The 16,446-nt window shown below is 40.5% G+C and overlaps 1 protein-coding gene across 6 annotated transcripts in view; it reads left to right on the forward strand.

Annotated features, from left to right (window-relative positions):
• The window catches only part of ttc12 (tetratricopeptide repeat domain 12), a 28,228-nt gene that overhangs the window by 5,908 nt on the left and 5,874 nt on the right, over positions 1-16,446 (forward strand). For 3 of the 6 annotated variants that reach the window (XM_063016715.1, XM_063016716.1, XM_063016717.1), the window contains exons 7-17: positions 1,196-1,267; positions 1,391-1,451; positions 2,974-3,162; positions 5,553-5,622; positions 5,932-6,020; positions 8,505-8,673; positions 9,877-9,969; positions 12,146-12,209; positions 12,306-12,440; positions 12,683-12,775; positions 13,880-13,948. In XM_063016715.1, coding sequence (XP_062872785.1) covers positions 1,196-1,267; positions 1,391-1,451; positions 2,974-3,162; positions 5,553-5,622; positions 5,932-6,020; positions 8,505-8,673; positions 9,877-9,969; positions 12,146-12,209; positions 12,306-12,440; positions 12,683-12,775; positions 13,880-13,948 — 1,104 coding nt within the window. Of the gene's footprint in view, positions 1-1,195; positions 1,268-1,390; positions 1,452-2,973; positions 3,163-5,552; positions 5,623-5,931; positions 6,021-8,504; positions 8,674-9,876; positions 9,970-12,145; positions 12,210-12,305; positions 12,441-12,682; positions 12,776-13,879; positions 13,949-14,087; positions 14,350-15,815; positions 15,920-16,446 lie in introns of those variants that run through there. The other 3 variants (XR_010015485.1, XM_063016719.1, XM_063016718.1) reach the window with 3 other exon arrangements.

Here is a 16,446-nt window from a genome sequence, read left to right on the forward strand (position 1 = left end):
AGTCTTTTTACTTAAACACTGACGGCTTGACCTATTCATCAGAAGCTTGTTTAAGTCAAACAGATTTAATACATTTGCAGCCATTGTTCACCTGTTATAAATGCGACCATAACAGATAGTTAGAAATTTAAATATTCTACATTTCATTCGGATTGTTATACGGCTGATATAATTTTTAATGAAAAACATTGTAAATTTAGGAAATCAGACTAATAATAACAGTACAAAAGTAAAGCCTGCAGTCACAAAAAAAGTTGCAGGATAACCTGAAAACAGCAGGAATAACAGTTACACAAACAGTTAGAAATGCACTGTTTACTACATCCCATACAAAACTCCTCTACTTAAAAAGGACATTTTATTTTAGGATATTTTAAACAAGGACGCTCAAGTGGTGCAGTAGTAAATTACATAAGCCCACTACTGCTGGGATCCAGGGCTCAAATCCCCAGTGGTGCTGTCCAAACAATGGTCAGGTGAAACAAAAACAAACCCCCTTTAAACGAATTCAACTGATCCCAAAAACATTATGGAGCAATATGATATTATGTAGCTGCATCTCATTACAAGTCAAAAAACGAAAATATTAATATATTGATGTACCTGGATATATTAAAAGAACGCTTTCATCTCATCTGCCAAGAACCTTTATCTGAATTTTTAACAAATCTAAATAATTGAAGAAAAAAAGGTGAAGGTTCCAGCGTGGCCAATTATCTGAACTGAATCCGTTTGCAAATGTTTGGAAAATATATGAGGAATAACTCAGTGGGACCTCAGTAACCCTGGGACATTAAAGACAGTTTGCCTGAAGAAATAGGCCAGCATGGAAGTACAAGTTTGTGAGCTGATTATTTCCAACATGGTGCTCATGTGGTGCAGCAGTCTACTACACGCTTTGTATTGCCGCCCTGTCCAGGGAATTACTGCCTTACGCCTAGTGTTTACTGAAAAAGAAATAGATTGCAATGAAATAATTTTGTTATCAGTTTGTAATTATATGTATTATCCATTACTGTATATTCCAAATGTGTTGCTTTTTTGTAAGGATCTGTATGTGGGTATTTAAATACTGGCTTAAATTCAGACTTTTGCCCCCAATGCCCATCTATACCCCTTAGGTTTTTATTCCTGAAGGTTTGACATGCTAAAACTGCTAATCTATGCTAATCTAATGCTACCTTGTCTCGTGCAGTGCAACGATAAGTGTATTAAGGCTTATGTGCTCATGGGAAAAGCACATCTAGCGCTGAGGAATTTTACTGAGGTAAGAACAGTTACTCTCTCGCATTCGAGAGCAGTAAAATAACTCATGCAGGCCTTGTTTGATGAATTATTATTATTATTATTTAAACTTTATTATGCATTATTTTATTATTTTTATTTTTAGTCTAGGCAGTGTTATGAGAAGATAATGAACATAGCTCCGGAGCGAGAAGGCATGGTAAAAGGTAAGATACTTGCCTGTAAATCTGTAACATGCAGAGACATTGAAGTTTTACATCTATTATTTTATTTAAACCATCACGCCTTGCTGCCATGACAACATGAAATGTTTTCTCACTTGTATTTATCTTTTTGTAAACAAAGAGTTGGTTAATTAACTTACTAAAGCTGCAGTGACTTTTAGACAGAGCCAGTTGGTGTTGAATGTATTTTTTTCTTTCAATAAATGAAATGTTCTTAAAAAACGGTATTTTGTTATTGCGCAATCTGCCTTTTTTGCAAGCCCTATTTTCAGAACAAATAAAAAAATCTATTCTTTTGAAGCTTTTTTAAGTGTTGAATTTACAAAGAAATGACTGTTTTGCTGGCAAACTTGTGAAGTGAAATCGTCTCCTGTGAGGCCCATGGCTGTTACAGCAAGACAATGCCAGGCATCATTCTGTACTCGCAACAATGTGGCTTTGTAGATTCAAAGCACATGTGCTTGACTAGCCTGCCTGTAGTCCAGATCTGTCTCCTATTGAAAAATGATGGTGCATCATAGAGAGGAGAATCAGACGACGTTCACCAGGGACTGTTGAGCAGCTGAATTCTCTTAGCTGCAACAATTATCATATATAATAAGTTCCCAAACCATTTAAAAGAATTAATAAAAGAGATGATAGTGCTAAATACGTCTCTGTCCCAATGAACTTGTTTTGTAACGTTAGATCCACTTGAGATGGTCGAACACATTTGATAAGGATGTGTGGATCCTGCAAACTGCTATCAACTCGGCTATAACAGAAAAATAAAAAACCTCATCCCTTTATTGCATCCTTTTATTGCATCAGACTTGTAATTTTATGAATAATAATATAGCAACCAGATGGGTATTAATTTTGGCCTACAAATGTCACTGGCTTACAGACTGTAAGATCTTGCATCTGGTGCTAATTACTCATGCTTGTACAAGCGCTACTGTGATATCTACCATAAAAAAAGACCAAAGGGCTTTTCGTGGCAGAACGTCTTCTAGTTTATAATCAGTACAGAAGTTCTCTCCCTGCAATGCAGATCTGTTTACTGTGCATTTGCATGTGTGCTGGTTAGACATATCCTAAATGGCCAAAACTACGTGGACACCCCTTCTAATAAATGATTGAGTTTTAGCCACAACCATTGCTAACAGGTGTGGAAATTACATGACCTGTACACAAAGCAAGGTCTGTATAGACATGGTTTGATGTGTTGTGCAGAGGAATTGCAGTGGATGGCACAAATCCCTGAACCCAACCCTATTAACACCTTTGGGATGAGTCCAACATACACTGTGAAAATTCAGACTATCATTGTTTGAGCGAAAATAAGAAAAAGCATATTTTTACTGAAAACCATTGTTATTTAGAACACTATCCTCATTGCTATAAAAGGCGCCACACCATTGCTTTTTTTGTTGCATTACTGAATATGAACCTTAATTCAAGCAGTATTGCTGCTCCCTCAGTAAAAAAAGATGTTGCTTTTTTATCTCTGCCACCTGTATAGATTATCTGACACGAGTGGAATTGGAGCAGAGGAAGACCCTTCAGGAGGAGATAGCACAGCAGGAGCTGAAAGAGGGAAAGGAAGAGGCCACAAGGGTCCCTGATTTGCTGCGAAACCTGGCCAAATCCAATGAGCTTAACCTCTACTACTGTGGTGGAGTGGAGCTTCTTACACAAGCTATCAGAGACAGTGAGTGCACATAACACTTCCATCACTGGTCATGTGCTCCTTATCTTTTACCTTACATCACCTATATCACAGCCTATGTCACAATCGTTCTGACTGGACATCCTTTTGTCTGTGCTTGGTTTGTAGAGTTATCTTATTTAGCAGTGCAATATGGTGCTGACTGAGACCATAGACCTGATTTGGTATCGTCTTAGCAGCCAAGCCAATAATAGATCTTCTTTAGAATCAATAAGGAGAATAGAACAGTAGGGAAAAGTGCGTTGGTCATATTGATTTCCCTTTGCGCTTCATTAACAATTTGTGATAAGACTCTTATCCATGCCATAAAGGAACACATGGCACAAGCAACCCTGTAGGCAAAATCCACATATTTAAAAACAAATTATACTGTACGTCCAAAATATGTTAACATCTGATTAGCATAACATCACACATACATTCATGCAATATGCATAGACTGACGTTGGCAGTAGAATGTGTCAAACTGAAGAGCTTAGTGATTTTCAGCTTGGTGTTTCTCCCCTGCTGGAACTGCCAGGCCAGTTGAAAGTGCTGTAATTGCAAAGTGGAAAACCGTAGGCCACACAGGATGGGGCTGATGAATTCATGAAAAATCTCCTGTTGTGGTTCCAATTTCAGTCCTATAACTTTATCCAGAGTTTAATAGATGGGGCTTTTTTGCCTGGACAGCGACACACAATCCAAAGATCATCATGCACAATTCCACCAGACCTAACAGACCTAAGAACGATGATTCCTGCCTCACTCGCCATGAATAAATAATCTGGATTTGATAAATGACGGGACGTAGCTGTCAATTTGAATTATGGTGCCCAGCGCCAACTGTAAAGTTTGATGGAGGTGAAAATGTGGCTATTTGTCATGGATGCATCATGCTAGAACGTAAACCATGTGCAGTAGAACTGTGTGTGTCCAGCTTTGTGGCAACAGATTAGTGGATGTCATGTGTGGTTTTACAAATAAGTTCACAAAGTAATGCTTTGCTGAGTTTACTCTGGAAGTGCTTGACTGGCCTGCACAAGATCCCAAAGTCATGATTATAATTGTCATGTTCCAAAATAAAGTGGATCAGATTGGAAGGTTCAAACAACAGAACACTATACACCGATCAGCCATAACATTAAAACCACCTCCTTGTTTCTACACTCACTGTTCATTTTATCAGCTCCACTTCCCATATAGAAGCACTTTGTAGTTCTACAATTACTGACTGTAGTCCATCTGTTTCTCTGCATGCTTTGTTACCCTCTTTTATCCTGTTCTTCAATGGTCAGGACCCCCACAGGACCACCACAGGGCAGGTATTATTTAGGTGGTGGATCATTCTCAGAACTGCAGTGACACTGACATGGTGGTGGTGTCTTAGTGTGTGTTGTGCTGGTATGAGTGGATCAGACACAGCAGTGCTACTGGAGTTTTTAAACACCTCACTGTCACTGCTGGACTGAGAATAGTCCACCAACCAAAAATATATCCAGCCAACAGCGCCCCGTGGGCAGCGTCCTGTGAGCACTGATGAAGGTCTAGAAGATGACCGACTCAAACAGCAGCAATAGATGAGCGATCGTCTCTGACTTTACATCTACAAGGTGGATCAACCAGGTAGGAGTGTCTAATAGAGTGGACAGTGAGTGGACACGGTGTTTAAAGTGTCTGATCCACTAATACCAGCACAACACACACTAACACACCACCACCATGTCAGTGTCACTGCAGTGCTGAGAATGAGCCATCACCCAAATAATACCTGCTCTGTGGTGGTCCTGACCATTGAAGAACAGGGTAAAGGGGGCTAAAAAAGTATGTAGAGAAACAGATGGACTACATTCAGTAATTGTAGAACTACAAAGTGCTTCTATATGGTAAGTGGAGCTGATAAAATGGACAGTGAGTGTAGAAAGAAGGAGGTGGTTTTAATGTTATCGCTGATCGGTGTATATAAGATCATTATTGAGCTAAACAATAGCTGGACTCTATTTAGCTTTTTTGCCTTTTTTCTTTTTAAAATAGGTTCATGATTCTGGTCATTATTAAAAGAAAGAATAAAGACAATGTCCAGAAGTTTAGACCTACACACCATGCAGCATTGATCACTTTTTAAAATGAATCGCACCTTGCCAGCGCTCTGTACCGAGAAGATACCTGAAAAGAGGCCTTGTGGGCTAATTTCTTTCCACAGAAGGTATACTGTTCTCAGCCAGATAAGAGCACTGTGCTTGACTCTTAATGAGTTTTTTTTGTTTATTTCTTTTCCTCTTTCTGTCTCCTTTGCCCTTGTCGCTGAGGGATTTGGCCAGGTTGGTTTGGCATTGAAACATGGCTCTTGCTGCACACCTGGTTACAATACAGTATCTTTTTGTTCCTCTTAGGTACTGGGCAGGCGATATTCCGGTTGAACAACGGCTTCAGTATTATCACCGGCAATGACAGCATAAGGAGGTAAAACTGAAGGAAAGTGCTTCTCATCTCATGTACAGTTTAAATATTTTGATTTGATGTTTCACGGCTTAGCAGTCTGTGATTTAATGCAGAAAGCAAACGATTTTCCTGTCATCATCGCCTCAGATTTCTGCACGCCAGACCTGGTTTGATTACAGCCTTGCTAATTTATAAACAAATGGATATGAATATGCATTACCCCCTCAAATCTGCCGTTCCTTTCCTGAAGTGTGCTTAGATTTTGTTATAAACATTAAGCCTGGATAGGTGCTTTGTGATTCCTTCCAGCTTTCATCCCTCTCTGTCTAGGTGTCTTGCACAGACTTCTAAAGAGGCGAGCAGCGACGAGCTGTGTGTTTCTGTCCTCAGACTGTGGAGGACCATTTGCAATGGAAATGGTAAATAAAAGTGTTTTAGCGTTTCATTTATGCATTTTCCGGGTGCTTTTATTCGAGTGCGACGGACTGCAATCTAAGCCGTTAAAGCAGCCGATTTTGATAAGTCCTGCAAGAGTGAGTTTCCATCAGTTTACCAGAAAAAAACAGAACTCAGTACGAGAGATAGGGAGTAAGTGATCGTTTTCATGAGTGCTCGAAATAAATAAACGTCAAAATCTAGCACAAGCTATTCTATCAATTCTGAATTAGGGCTGTGGTAAAATGGTGTGATAGTGGGTAGAGCTTTGGGCTATTAGTTGGAACATTGTGGGTTTGAATCACAGCTATGCCATGCACCCACTGTTGTATCCTTGAACCCCCCCAGTGCCACTGTACAAAGGCTGACCCTGCCCTCCTATCCCAGTTTCCAAACAAGCATTTCATTGTACTATACATGTGAAGATGTACAGTACGAGGTACAAACTGAGGAAGTCTGACTGGCACACTCTGACGTGTGCAGTAGCTGACGGCTTTCATCACCTGCACGAGGCAAGTTTATATGGAGATCCTTATAGTGCACGGAGAGTCATGCACCGATCTCCAGTATTCGCCGTCTCTGTGCTGACGCCACCGATCAGCCAGCAGACGTCATAATTGTAGCAGATATGAGGAATCCCCCTTCGGCACATCCCGCTTCGAATAAGCCAAGCATTGTCCGGTAGCAGAGCTGAGATTTGAACAGGTCTTCGTGTGCTAGCATGTTTTACCACTGTGCCACCCAAGCGCCCTCTAAATAGCATCATTTAATTAGATGATTATTAAACTTCAGTATTGGAGCAGCCCCTTCTATACTGTACAGCAGCCTTGAAGCCTCCAATAAACATAAGAAAGAATTAAAACTTGGATTTGTTTTTACACAGTTGTGTTTTGGACACAGAATTGTGTGTTTGAATTATTTAGTCACAAAATACAAGTGTATAATCAACATCCCAAGACTCTTATTACACACAATTCCATGCAAAGAAATAAAAAAGAAAGGAAAAAAGACCAAGCCAAAAATGGCAAACGTCAAGCTATTACAGAACTTAACTACAAATCATTTGCAAGAACTGACTTTTACAGTGAAGCAGCGTAAAAGTACCAGCAGCTAAAAAGACTCCCTACACCAAGAAACTTCCACCATTCTAAACTTTTGCATTTCTCACCAGGTCTTTAAAAAAATCTCTCTGGTGCATCGCAGTACACTTTCAAATCAGGACTCATTACTCCTCACAACTCTGCTGAACCATTCCTGCCAAAATACTTCATCCTGTCTTCCACGTTTTACTCAGACAACGATGGCTTTTTAACATTTTTCTCTAGACAGAACCTTCTGCTCATTCTTGTTTTTAAAAGAGCCGTGTTTACTGAGGTCTTGAATTTATCTGACAGTTTCTTTCTGTTTATAAGAACTCGCTGTTCATCCCTACATGACGTGCCTGGACTTTTCAGATGTTTCCTTTCAGTCTTTTTTATATGTTGACATCGGGAGTGAGTGCTTCTGGCTTGAGAGTGTATTTAATCATAATAGTGTTTTCGACAACATCTCAAAGAGTTTAAGGGTTTGTTAAACCCTGTTTTGAGCTTGGCACTTTTTTTTGCGCAGGAGTGCACACACATTGCTTACGATTATGATTGTAGGTAAATATTTGGCAGGCTTTTAGTTTTTTTGTTGTTGTTGAGATACATGCACTTATAAATATATTGGATATATTGGAGAATACAGTATTACCTCTCTAGATTTAATTATAGGTCATGTAGAATTGTCCAGTGCTCAGCTGTATGACCATTCATTTGGCTGTTTGAATACCAGCCTTGCGCTTTTTCCTTCCATTGATAATGGCAATGCTTGAAGTCTCACCTAAAGAAGCCCAGGCACAGATGCTTCAGCTTGACATTTAGTTCAAAGCTGAATCGCAGAGCCTGAATCTTCTCTGCCCTGCTTTTGTTGAGTGGGTTAGAAAGGAGGTGACTGTAAGTAGTCTTCGAATGCCTGTGCAAATAACCCTTATAAACATATTTTCTCAGTTTACTACACAAGCTTGTCAAATAAAGAAAGGTCGTCAGCAGTTTCTACATGAAATAATAAATGTGTGCTGTCAGCTGTATTAAAATTTGTGTGTGTCTAGGATTAGGTTTGTCTAGGATCATAAAAGCAGGCTTGCTCGAGCTGACACCTTCCCCGAAAAACTGAATCTTACTCGTATGCGCAAAGTTTCTCTTTAAATGAACTCAAAAGATATTCATGAACCGTCTTTTGAGACTTTTCTGCCCTGGATTTGCTTTCAGCAAATTCCTTTCCACAAAATGTTGGTACTTGACAAGCTGATTCATCATGTTTCCAAAAAACATCTTTTATGCATAAAAGATGATTGGTCGTTCTGTTTTTGTGCCTTACAATCGTTTTATTAAGATTAATTATTCTGAGAAAACTGTTTCTTGTCCTTGCAATGCTGCCACTTACAGAGGAAAATCAGCAGCTGCTGCTGGATTGTCTGAGCACCAGAGAACAGATTGTTCAGTTGCTGACTTCCAGATCATCAGCAGTACAACAGGAGTGTCTAGCGCTGCTCTGCGTTTACTCTCACACCCAGCATGGGAGACGTGTGGTCATGGAAAAACTCAATTTGTACAGGTAAGATGTGTTCTGTGCTGAAGGACTGGGGCTTTTTTTTTTTTAGGGATAGAAAAAATCTGTTCTAGTCTTTCAGTCACAAAGCAAGTGACGAAAGAAACTTCGTCCTCAACCAAAAACAAGTTTCCACACATTATATATTATTATATATTTGAAAAAACAAGCTTACACTTTTTTAGTTTATTGTGGGCTGCAAATATGCTGGAACAAAATCAACACTTGTCCATGAGCTTGTCAAACTGTGTCTTAATGGACCATAAATAAACAGCCAAGCTGGAATTGGACCTTCCTTAAAATGTTACAGCAAAGACTGAGGCATATCATTCGTGTCATGTGATTGTTTTATATGTGCGTAGTAATAGCTGTGGCTGAAACACCTGAACTCAATCGTATGGAGAAAAGTACAGAACAGGGACAGTGGTGGCCTAGTGGGTTGATCTTTGGGCTGTCAATCCAAAGGTTGAGAGTTTGAATCTCACCTCTGCCATGCAGCCACTGTTGGGCTCTTGAGCAAGGCCCTTAACCCTCTCGGCTCCAGGGGCGCCGTACAATGGCCCTATGCTCTACGTGGAAAAAAAATTCAGTTGTACTATACACCTGTATATGTATAAATGACACATAAAGGCATTCATTCATTCTAAAAAAGTAAGAGACATAAAAAATGTAATCCTGGTAAGATTTATTCGAAATTTCACATTAATGACAGTAGACAACAATATTCCTTCCCCTTGTTTACTCAAGTTACTAATTTCCAATACCGCTTGACTAGACAGCAGGAGTCACTGTAGCAGGGGCAATGAGGAAAACATAAATTGTGACCCTCCGTCCCTCCCTCAGACATGGCCGGTTGTGTCTGTTAAGCACCTGTTGGCACGACTGAGACTTGAGACTAGTGTACCAGAGCGCTGGACAATCTGAGTGCGCCATTATATAACCTTTATTGTAACAAGATTAAGTGTGTGTAATGGGGTTGGACTGTATACTGTCTACTGAGTAGCCAAAATGATCAGCTCTCACTTTTATTTTGTTGATTTGAAGTTCTCTATCTGTCAGTAATCTCTTTCAGGCTCTCTTTATTAAGGACTAATAAATCAGTCAGAATGCCTTCGCTTTGTATCACACATTCAATCTCTCGACTTTGATTGAAATTGTTTGATAGAGTTACACTCAGTTACACTTTCTCCTCATGACTTTTACCTGTAGGATGGTGGAGAACTTAATGGAGTGCATTCACAATGAGGACGCACCAGGAATCCCAGCACTCGCCGTTTTGGAGAACCTGGCTGGAGAAAAGAAGTAATGTTTGGTCGATATATTTACTTCCAACCCACACCCACTTGCCCTCATCACACCTCACTAGATTCCATCAAGTTTATGGCCGTAGAGGAAGAGCACTTTTATGAAATCCGCCACACGACCCACCTGGGACGCCCACCATTATGCACCCATGCATCAAAGCCGAGCATATAAAAAACCCAGACCTGCTCCATTCCTCTCAGTACCCGGGCCTTGTGAAAATGCAAATGAAAACGTTGCGAGCCAAAGCAATTCATCAAAGCCTGGTATTCAGGAAGCCAGAAACTTTTTGTTTTTCACGACCTGTTCGACCTCCAGTCGCAGCAGTAAAAGACGGATCGCTCGGTGGAGTTTGCTGTCGTTTGCTATGATTTGTCGGTGCAGACCGAATTCCATTCTTACAGGTGAATCGGGGTTTAGGTCACACGGTGTGACAAAGTCAAGGACAGATGATCAAATATCTTTGAGCTTTCAGCTGGACTGCCAGCTGTAGAAATTTAGAGCATTGGTTACGCTGTGTGACACGGTGCTGAGGTTATTCTAACCGTAGGTCTTCTTTTACTGTCACCAGGCTGCAGAGTAGCCTTCACCACTAGCATAACATCACTCAGGATTTAGCAATGACATTAATCTATAAGGCTGGCATATCAGGTAATGTGGGTACCACAGTGCATCAGAGTAGACTCTGAGTGACCTGGTTTGAACCTTTTTTATGTTCCCTGAAGGAAAATCACCCAAAAGACTTCAGGTGTGTGTGTCCTGTCATGTATCGGATTAGCACCCTGTTCAGGGTTATAACATGCAGTGAATATTCAGTGCTTGTTTTTATTGCTAATGCGCATAGCATAAGTACCATACATGCCAAATTCTCTTAATATAAGATCCAGTGAATTCTGCTGCAATTTCTCATTCTTTATTTCATTATTGGTGCATTTGTTGGTATTTATCTCTTATTAGACATGAAGGCAGGTGTTAATTTCAAGCCCTGCTGACCTTAAAGGAGGACTGCATCACATGGACGTAAATAATGATCCATGATAAATGAATCAGCAATTAGTCATTCATTTAAAAACAGCAGCTAATATTTTTTCTGGCTGGTTCCACATACACACCTCAGTAAATCAACCTTTATCAGCCTTGTCTGGATCACTGCTCTGAACAATATGCCATCTGTTTTCCAAGCCTGTTAGCACAGATCTGATTCCATAAAGGTACAACACATGGCCAATCGTTACATCCTATTACAAAACCACAGACATTAAAATGGATTTCCCTTTCTAGCTTTTATTACAGTAAGCAAGTTGCATTCAAGCAGTCAGCATAATCCTAGCGTTATCCTAGCATCTATCAAACCCAGATTCATGTGTCAGCCTGCTAGACACTCAGACATGATTCATCAGTCTGGAGTTTGTGTGTCTTCGCTGTTCAATCCTGAAGTGCTTCACACAGCTCCAGTCAGCGCTTGGCATTGCACGTGGTAATCTTAGGCATGGTCTTACATTCTGCTTCTGAACTGCTGTCGTCTCTAGAAGTATTCACTGCATTTATAATGCATTTAAAAATGACCGCAGCTCAAGATTTTTATACATTTGAGACTTTTTAAAAGTCATTTATTTGTTATTGTTAGAGCCCTACTAAATTCACGGAAAAATGTGCTTAATTTAATGGACCTCGTTTTTTTTTAATCACAGATTTAACGGATTGTTAAAGAAAAGAGCCACGTTTAATGCCAGTCATTAAATAACACTCATAAATTGAATGATAGAATCAATAGCTACAATACACAGCCTTAGAAGGATGTCCACTTTTCTGTTGCATCAGAAATTTAAAATGAATTGTTTAATATCTGGGTGGCACAGTGGTTTGGTGCAAGAAGGTCCTGGGTTCGATTTGTGCAGTTTGCATGTTCTCCCCGTGTCTGTGTGGGTTTCCTCCGGGAGCTCCGGTTTCCTCCCACAGTCCAAAAACATGCAGTCAGGTTAATTGGAGACACTGAATTGCCCTATGTGTGTGTCTGCCCTGCGATGGACTGGCACCCCGTCCAGGGTGTTACTGTGTGCCTTGCGGCCATTGAAAAGCTGGGATAGGCTCCAGCACCCCCTGCGACCCTAATTGGATAAGCGGTTAAGACAGTGAGTGAGTGAGTGTTCAATATGTTTTGTTCCTTTATTTGCAGGTTTCGAACCCAGTTTAGAGAGACGTTTACAGAAGTTTTTGCTCCCCCATTTGAGCACTTGCTGGTGAGATGTTTTACGTGTTAACTTTGCCGGGTTATTCCAAGTTTTAATGAGAGCTTTTCTAGTGGTCTGTGTACATGTATTTTGTTTAATCTTTAGGAACATTTCTCGGTGTCCAGTCAGGATTTGCTTCTCGACTTTATTTCTGTGGTTGGAGCCATGAGTCTGGACGAAGTCATCAGTAAGAACATGGCTAGCCGTAAGGAATTCTGGAGGAGCTCCTCTGCTGCCATGGTAAATTTGGACTCATATAATGATGTTCATTCATGTTAAGGTAGTTTTGATAGTTTGTCCTTGAACATGTTTAAATTATGCATGAATTTTTGCCGGCATGAATTTTGAAAGGAAAATGTTTAAGGATGTTTTTTTCAGTCTGAGCAGCGATAAGTATGTTTTTATCATTTCATTGCAGCTTCACAAAACACATGTAGTATTTGTTTATGTTCTGCTTATTTATTTATTTATTTATTATTCAGGTGAGGTGTGCAAGCTGTGAATACAGAAGCATTCTCTATCCCCTTCTAGGCCTGATGATCAACACAGCCTCTAATCCCGCTCCTGCCATTCAAGTAAGTACATGTGACTGACTGAACGTTGGTTTAAGGCCGTAATTTAGGGTAAATACTGATAAATCTAAGCACCTATGCTTCATTTTTTATATCTTTATGTGTATATAGTTCTTGAAGCTTTGTCATTTTTGGAAAAGGTGGGTAAAAAGGAGGGATATGAAAAATGTCTTTGTGCTTAATTAAACAAATCTTGCACTAAATTGATGAATAAAATCTGACATTTAATTAAAATTACTTTCTTCTAAGGGCGTTTGGGTGGCACAGTGGTCTATTATGCTGCCGACCGGGTGTCAACACAGACATGATTGGCTTTTCTTATAAAGGAGTAGCGCTCTGTCCAGGGTATTCCTGCCTTGCTCCCAGTGATTCCTGGTAAAATCGGACCCGCCACGACTGACCAGGATAAAGCACATTAGAAAACACTGTTATATGATTGTGAAACACACTTTCAGTCAAAATTTCAGAAGCATCTAACAAACATGTGGGTTGTCTGCCCAGTACCTTTTCAAAATAATTTGCAGGTGGTGTCTAATTGTAGGTTTTGAGACTTGGTGATCCCATAATGCTACCAAATGCAAATCTCCAACTGTGGCTGGTGCAGCTGAGAGTGGGCGGACAAACTGACACTGATTAGGAGTTAAACGACATTATGGGGCAGCACGGTGACTCGGTGGGTAGCGCTGTCACCTCATAGCATGAAGGTCCTGGATTTTATTTCCAGGTGGAGCGGTCCAGGTCCTTTCTGTGTAGAGTTTGCATGTTCTCCCCACGTCTGTGTGGGTTTTCTTCCCACAGTCCAAAGACGTTCAAGTGAAGTGAATTGGAGATATATGACATTATGTACGTTAATAAATGACATTATGTACCTTTTAACACCAATTGATTATTAATAATACAAGTTGCTGTAGGTACATTTTTGACCCACCTGATTTTTAGAAAACCCAAAATTAAAAAATACTGAACTTAAATTTGTGAAAGTCTCTGGCACAAAGAAATCACTGGAACCCCAAGACTGTCGTGACAGGAGTATGTGTATGTAAACTTATGACTTCAGCTGTAAATTTAGCCCTGTGTGTGTGTGTGTGTGTGTGTATTCTCACACAGGAGTATGCTGTTGAGAGCTGCAGCAGGTGTGTGGTCCTGCTCTCTGATCCTGATGGGGGCATCATCACGGTGAGTGGATGTGTGTGTGTGTGTGTTTCTGTCCCCAAGGTTACACACGTGCCGAGTGAAGCTCGTTCTTACCTACACATGTTCGTCCTAGCCGTTTCTTACTTCTCCACCTGCTCTGGTTCCACTCTGTTCCTCTCAGTGCAGAACCACTTCGTGCCTGAACCTTCGACAGCATTGTTTGTCTTATTACTCTCGTCATCCTGTCTACTAACAACCCTGTTGCTCTGTGTACCCGAGAGAGGTCAGTTTACAGAGCGGAGGCGTGTACCCGAGTGTACCGGAGAGGTCAATACACACAGCTCGTCTAGGAAGCGAGAGACCTTTGCCCAAACTGTTTCTTGCGTTACTTGAGCTGTTTCTGCATTCCACTGTCCTCATCCAGTGGTACTGATAAATTCTATTCACAAGTACAAATTCATTTTCTTATGATTTGATTAAACTAAATGTAAATAAAGATAAAACTATGTTTTCATTATTCAAATAGTTTGCATTTGTCTTGTCTGGAAAAAATGCCGGACTTTTTCAATTAAGACAATTTTACATTATACATAAATTATATATTTATTTATTTATTTATTATGATTTTAACGTCATGTTTTACACACTTTGGTTACATTCATGACAGGACAGGTAGTTCCTGCTTACACAACATTCATTAGTTCACAATTGTTAATGTCAAACACAGTCATGGCCAATTTTGTATCTCCAGTTCACCTCACTTGCATGTCTTTGGACTGTGGGAGGAAACCGGAGCTCCCGGAGCAAACCCACACAGACACGAGGAGAACATGCAAACTCCACATAGAAAGGACCCGGACCACTCCACCTGGGGACTGAACCAAGGACCTTCTTGCTGTGAGGCAAATCTACAGCAGGGCTTTGGCCACCTCCCCAAAAATAGCCAATCATGTCTGTGTAGACACTTGGCCGGCCAACAGCACCACTGAGTTTCGAACCTGGATCTGAGTGGTGGTGGGCTAGCATGATAGATCACCCAAGCACCTTTTTCAATATATATTACTAGATTGGTACTGTAGTGCAGCTGGTGGTGCGTGTGCTGCACAGCACTAAGGGTCCTTCGGATCTGGGTTTCAATCCCACCTCCAGCCACTGTTGTTTATTATCTATGTGGGTCTCCATGACACTGGGATCGTCCACTGACACCAATTTTCTCCCACCTTCCACAAATATGCAGATCAGTTCAGGTGTGAAGGTCAGGCTCCACTGTGGCACTGCAGTTTTTTACACCAAATCCTGTCGTTATGGATTTGTGGATTTGTGCACACAGAAACAGACATGAAGGAACAGGAACGGTCCTTCCACAAACTGTTAACACAAAGTTGGAAGCATGACACAGAATATTAGTTCTTAATAATTAATAATAATTATAAGGAGGAGTGGCACGGGGGCACAGTGGGTAAGTGTGTATGTGTGTCTGCATTGTGATGAACTGCCAACCTGTCAGGGGTGTTTCTAACCTTTCACCCAATGAATCAGACCCACCGCAACCCTGACCAGGATAAAGCTGTGGTAAAACAGACCATGAATCAATAAATGAATAATTAAAAAGTTGTCCACTTACTTTCGGCTGTATAGTCTTAATATAATAAGAAACACGCCGGGCGTGGATGTCCGGCCTGTCGGTGTCCTGCTTTATAGTGCGTGAATATGATCTGTATGGTAGTGAAAGCAAACACGTTGAAATTAAACACACACACAGTGTTACAGAAACAGCAGGGATTCATCAGCTCCCACATAACCCGCTGTAATTACGTCCATTATTCAGTTCATGATGTTCTGCTGACTTTATTTCACATGTGGCTGCACCATGATGGACACAATTTTCTTCCTGGCTCGGCTCGGACAGCCTGTTAATCTGCAGGAAGTTTTTGGGCGGACAGTGATGCATTCACCGTCGTTATCGTACCGGCTATAAACAAAAGCACTAACACTAAACAGGATAAAGAGGAGGTGAGACGTGCAAATGAAATAAAGGAAACATGTTTTATTCTAACAGTTTTATTGATTTTTTGCCTGCAACACAATCCAGAAAAGTTGAGACTGGTGCAATGTAAGACTGGGAAGTTTGAGAATTGGCCAATAACACCAGTTTTGTAATGGGAAAAGGTATAAAAGAAGCATTAACAAAAGGCTCAGTCATTTACGAGCACAGATGGCTTTGAGGTTTGTCATGTTCTCTAATGGATGATTTCTAAGAATGTAAGGATTTCACCATCTGCAGTCCATAACATTATTGAAAGATTCAGATAACATTCAGATTGAAGGGCAAGGTTGATAACTAATATCAAATGCTAACATGCGTATGTGAAGAATGCAACCACACAGACTTCACCACGGCATCTACAAACAATGTTAATTGTTTTTCTCCATATTTTCTGAGATGGAGGGATGGAAAGTGAAAATGTGTGCTGTGGTCTGACCCATCAACCTGTCAATTTGTGTATATATACACCAATCAGCCATAACATTAAAACCAC

This window comes from Trichomycterus rosablanca, chromosome 20 (genome assembly GCF_030014385.1).
Source record: "Trichomycterus rosablanca isolate fTriRos1 chromosome 20, fTriRos1.hap1, whole genome shotgun sequence".
Classification (NCBI taxonomy): Eukaryota; Metazoa; Chordata; class Actinopteri; order Siluriformes; family Trichomycteridae; genus Trichomycterus; species Trichomycterus rosablanca.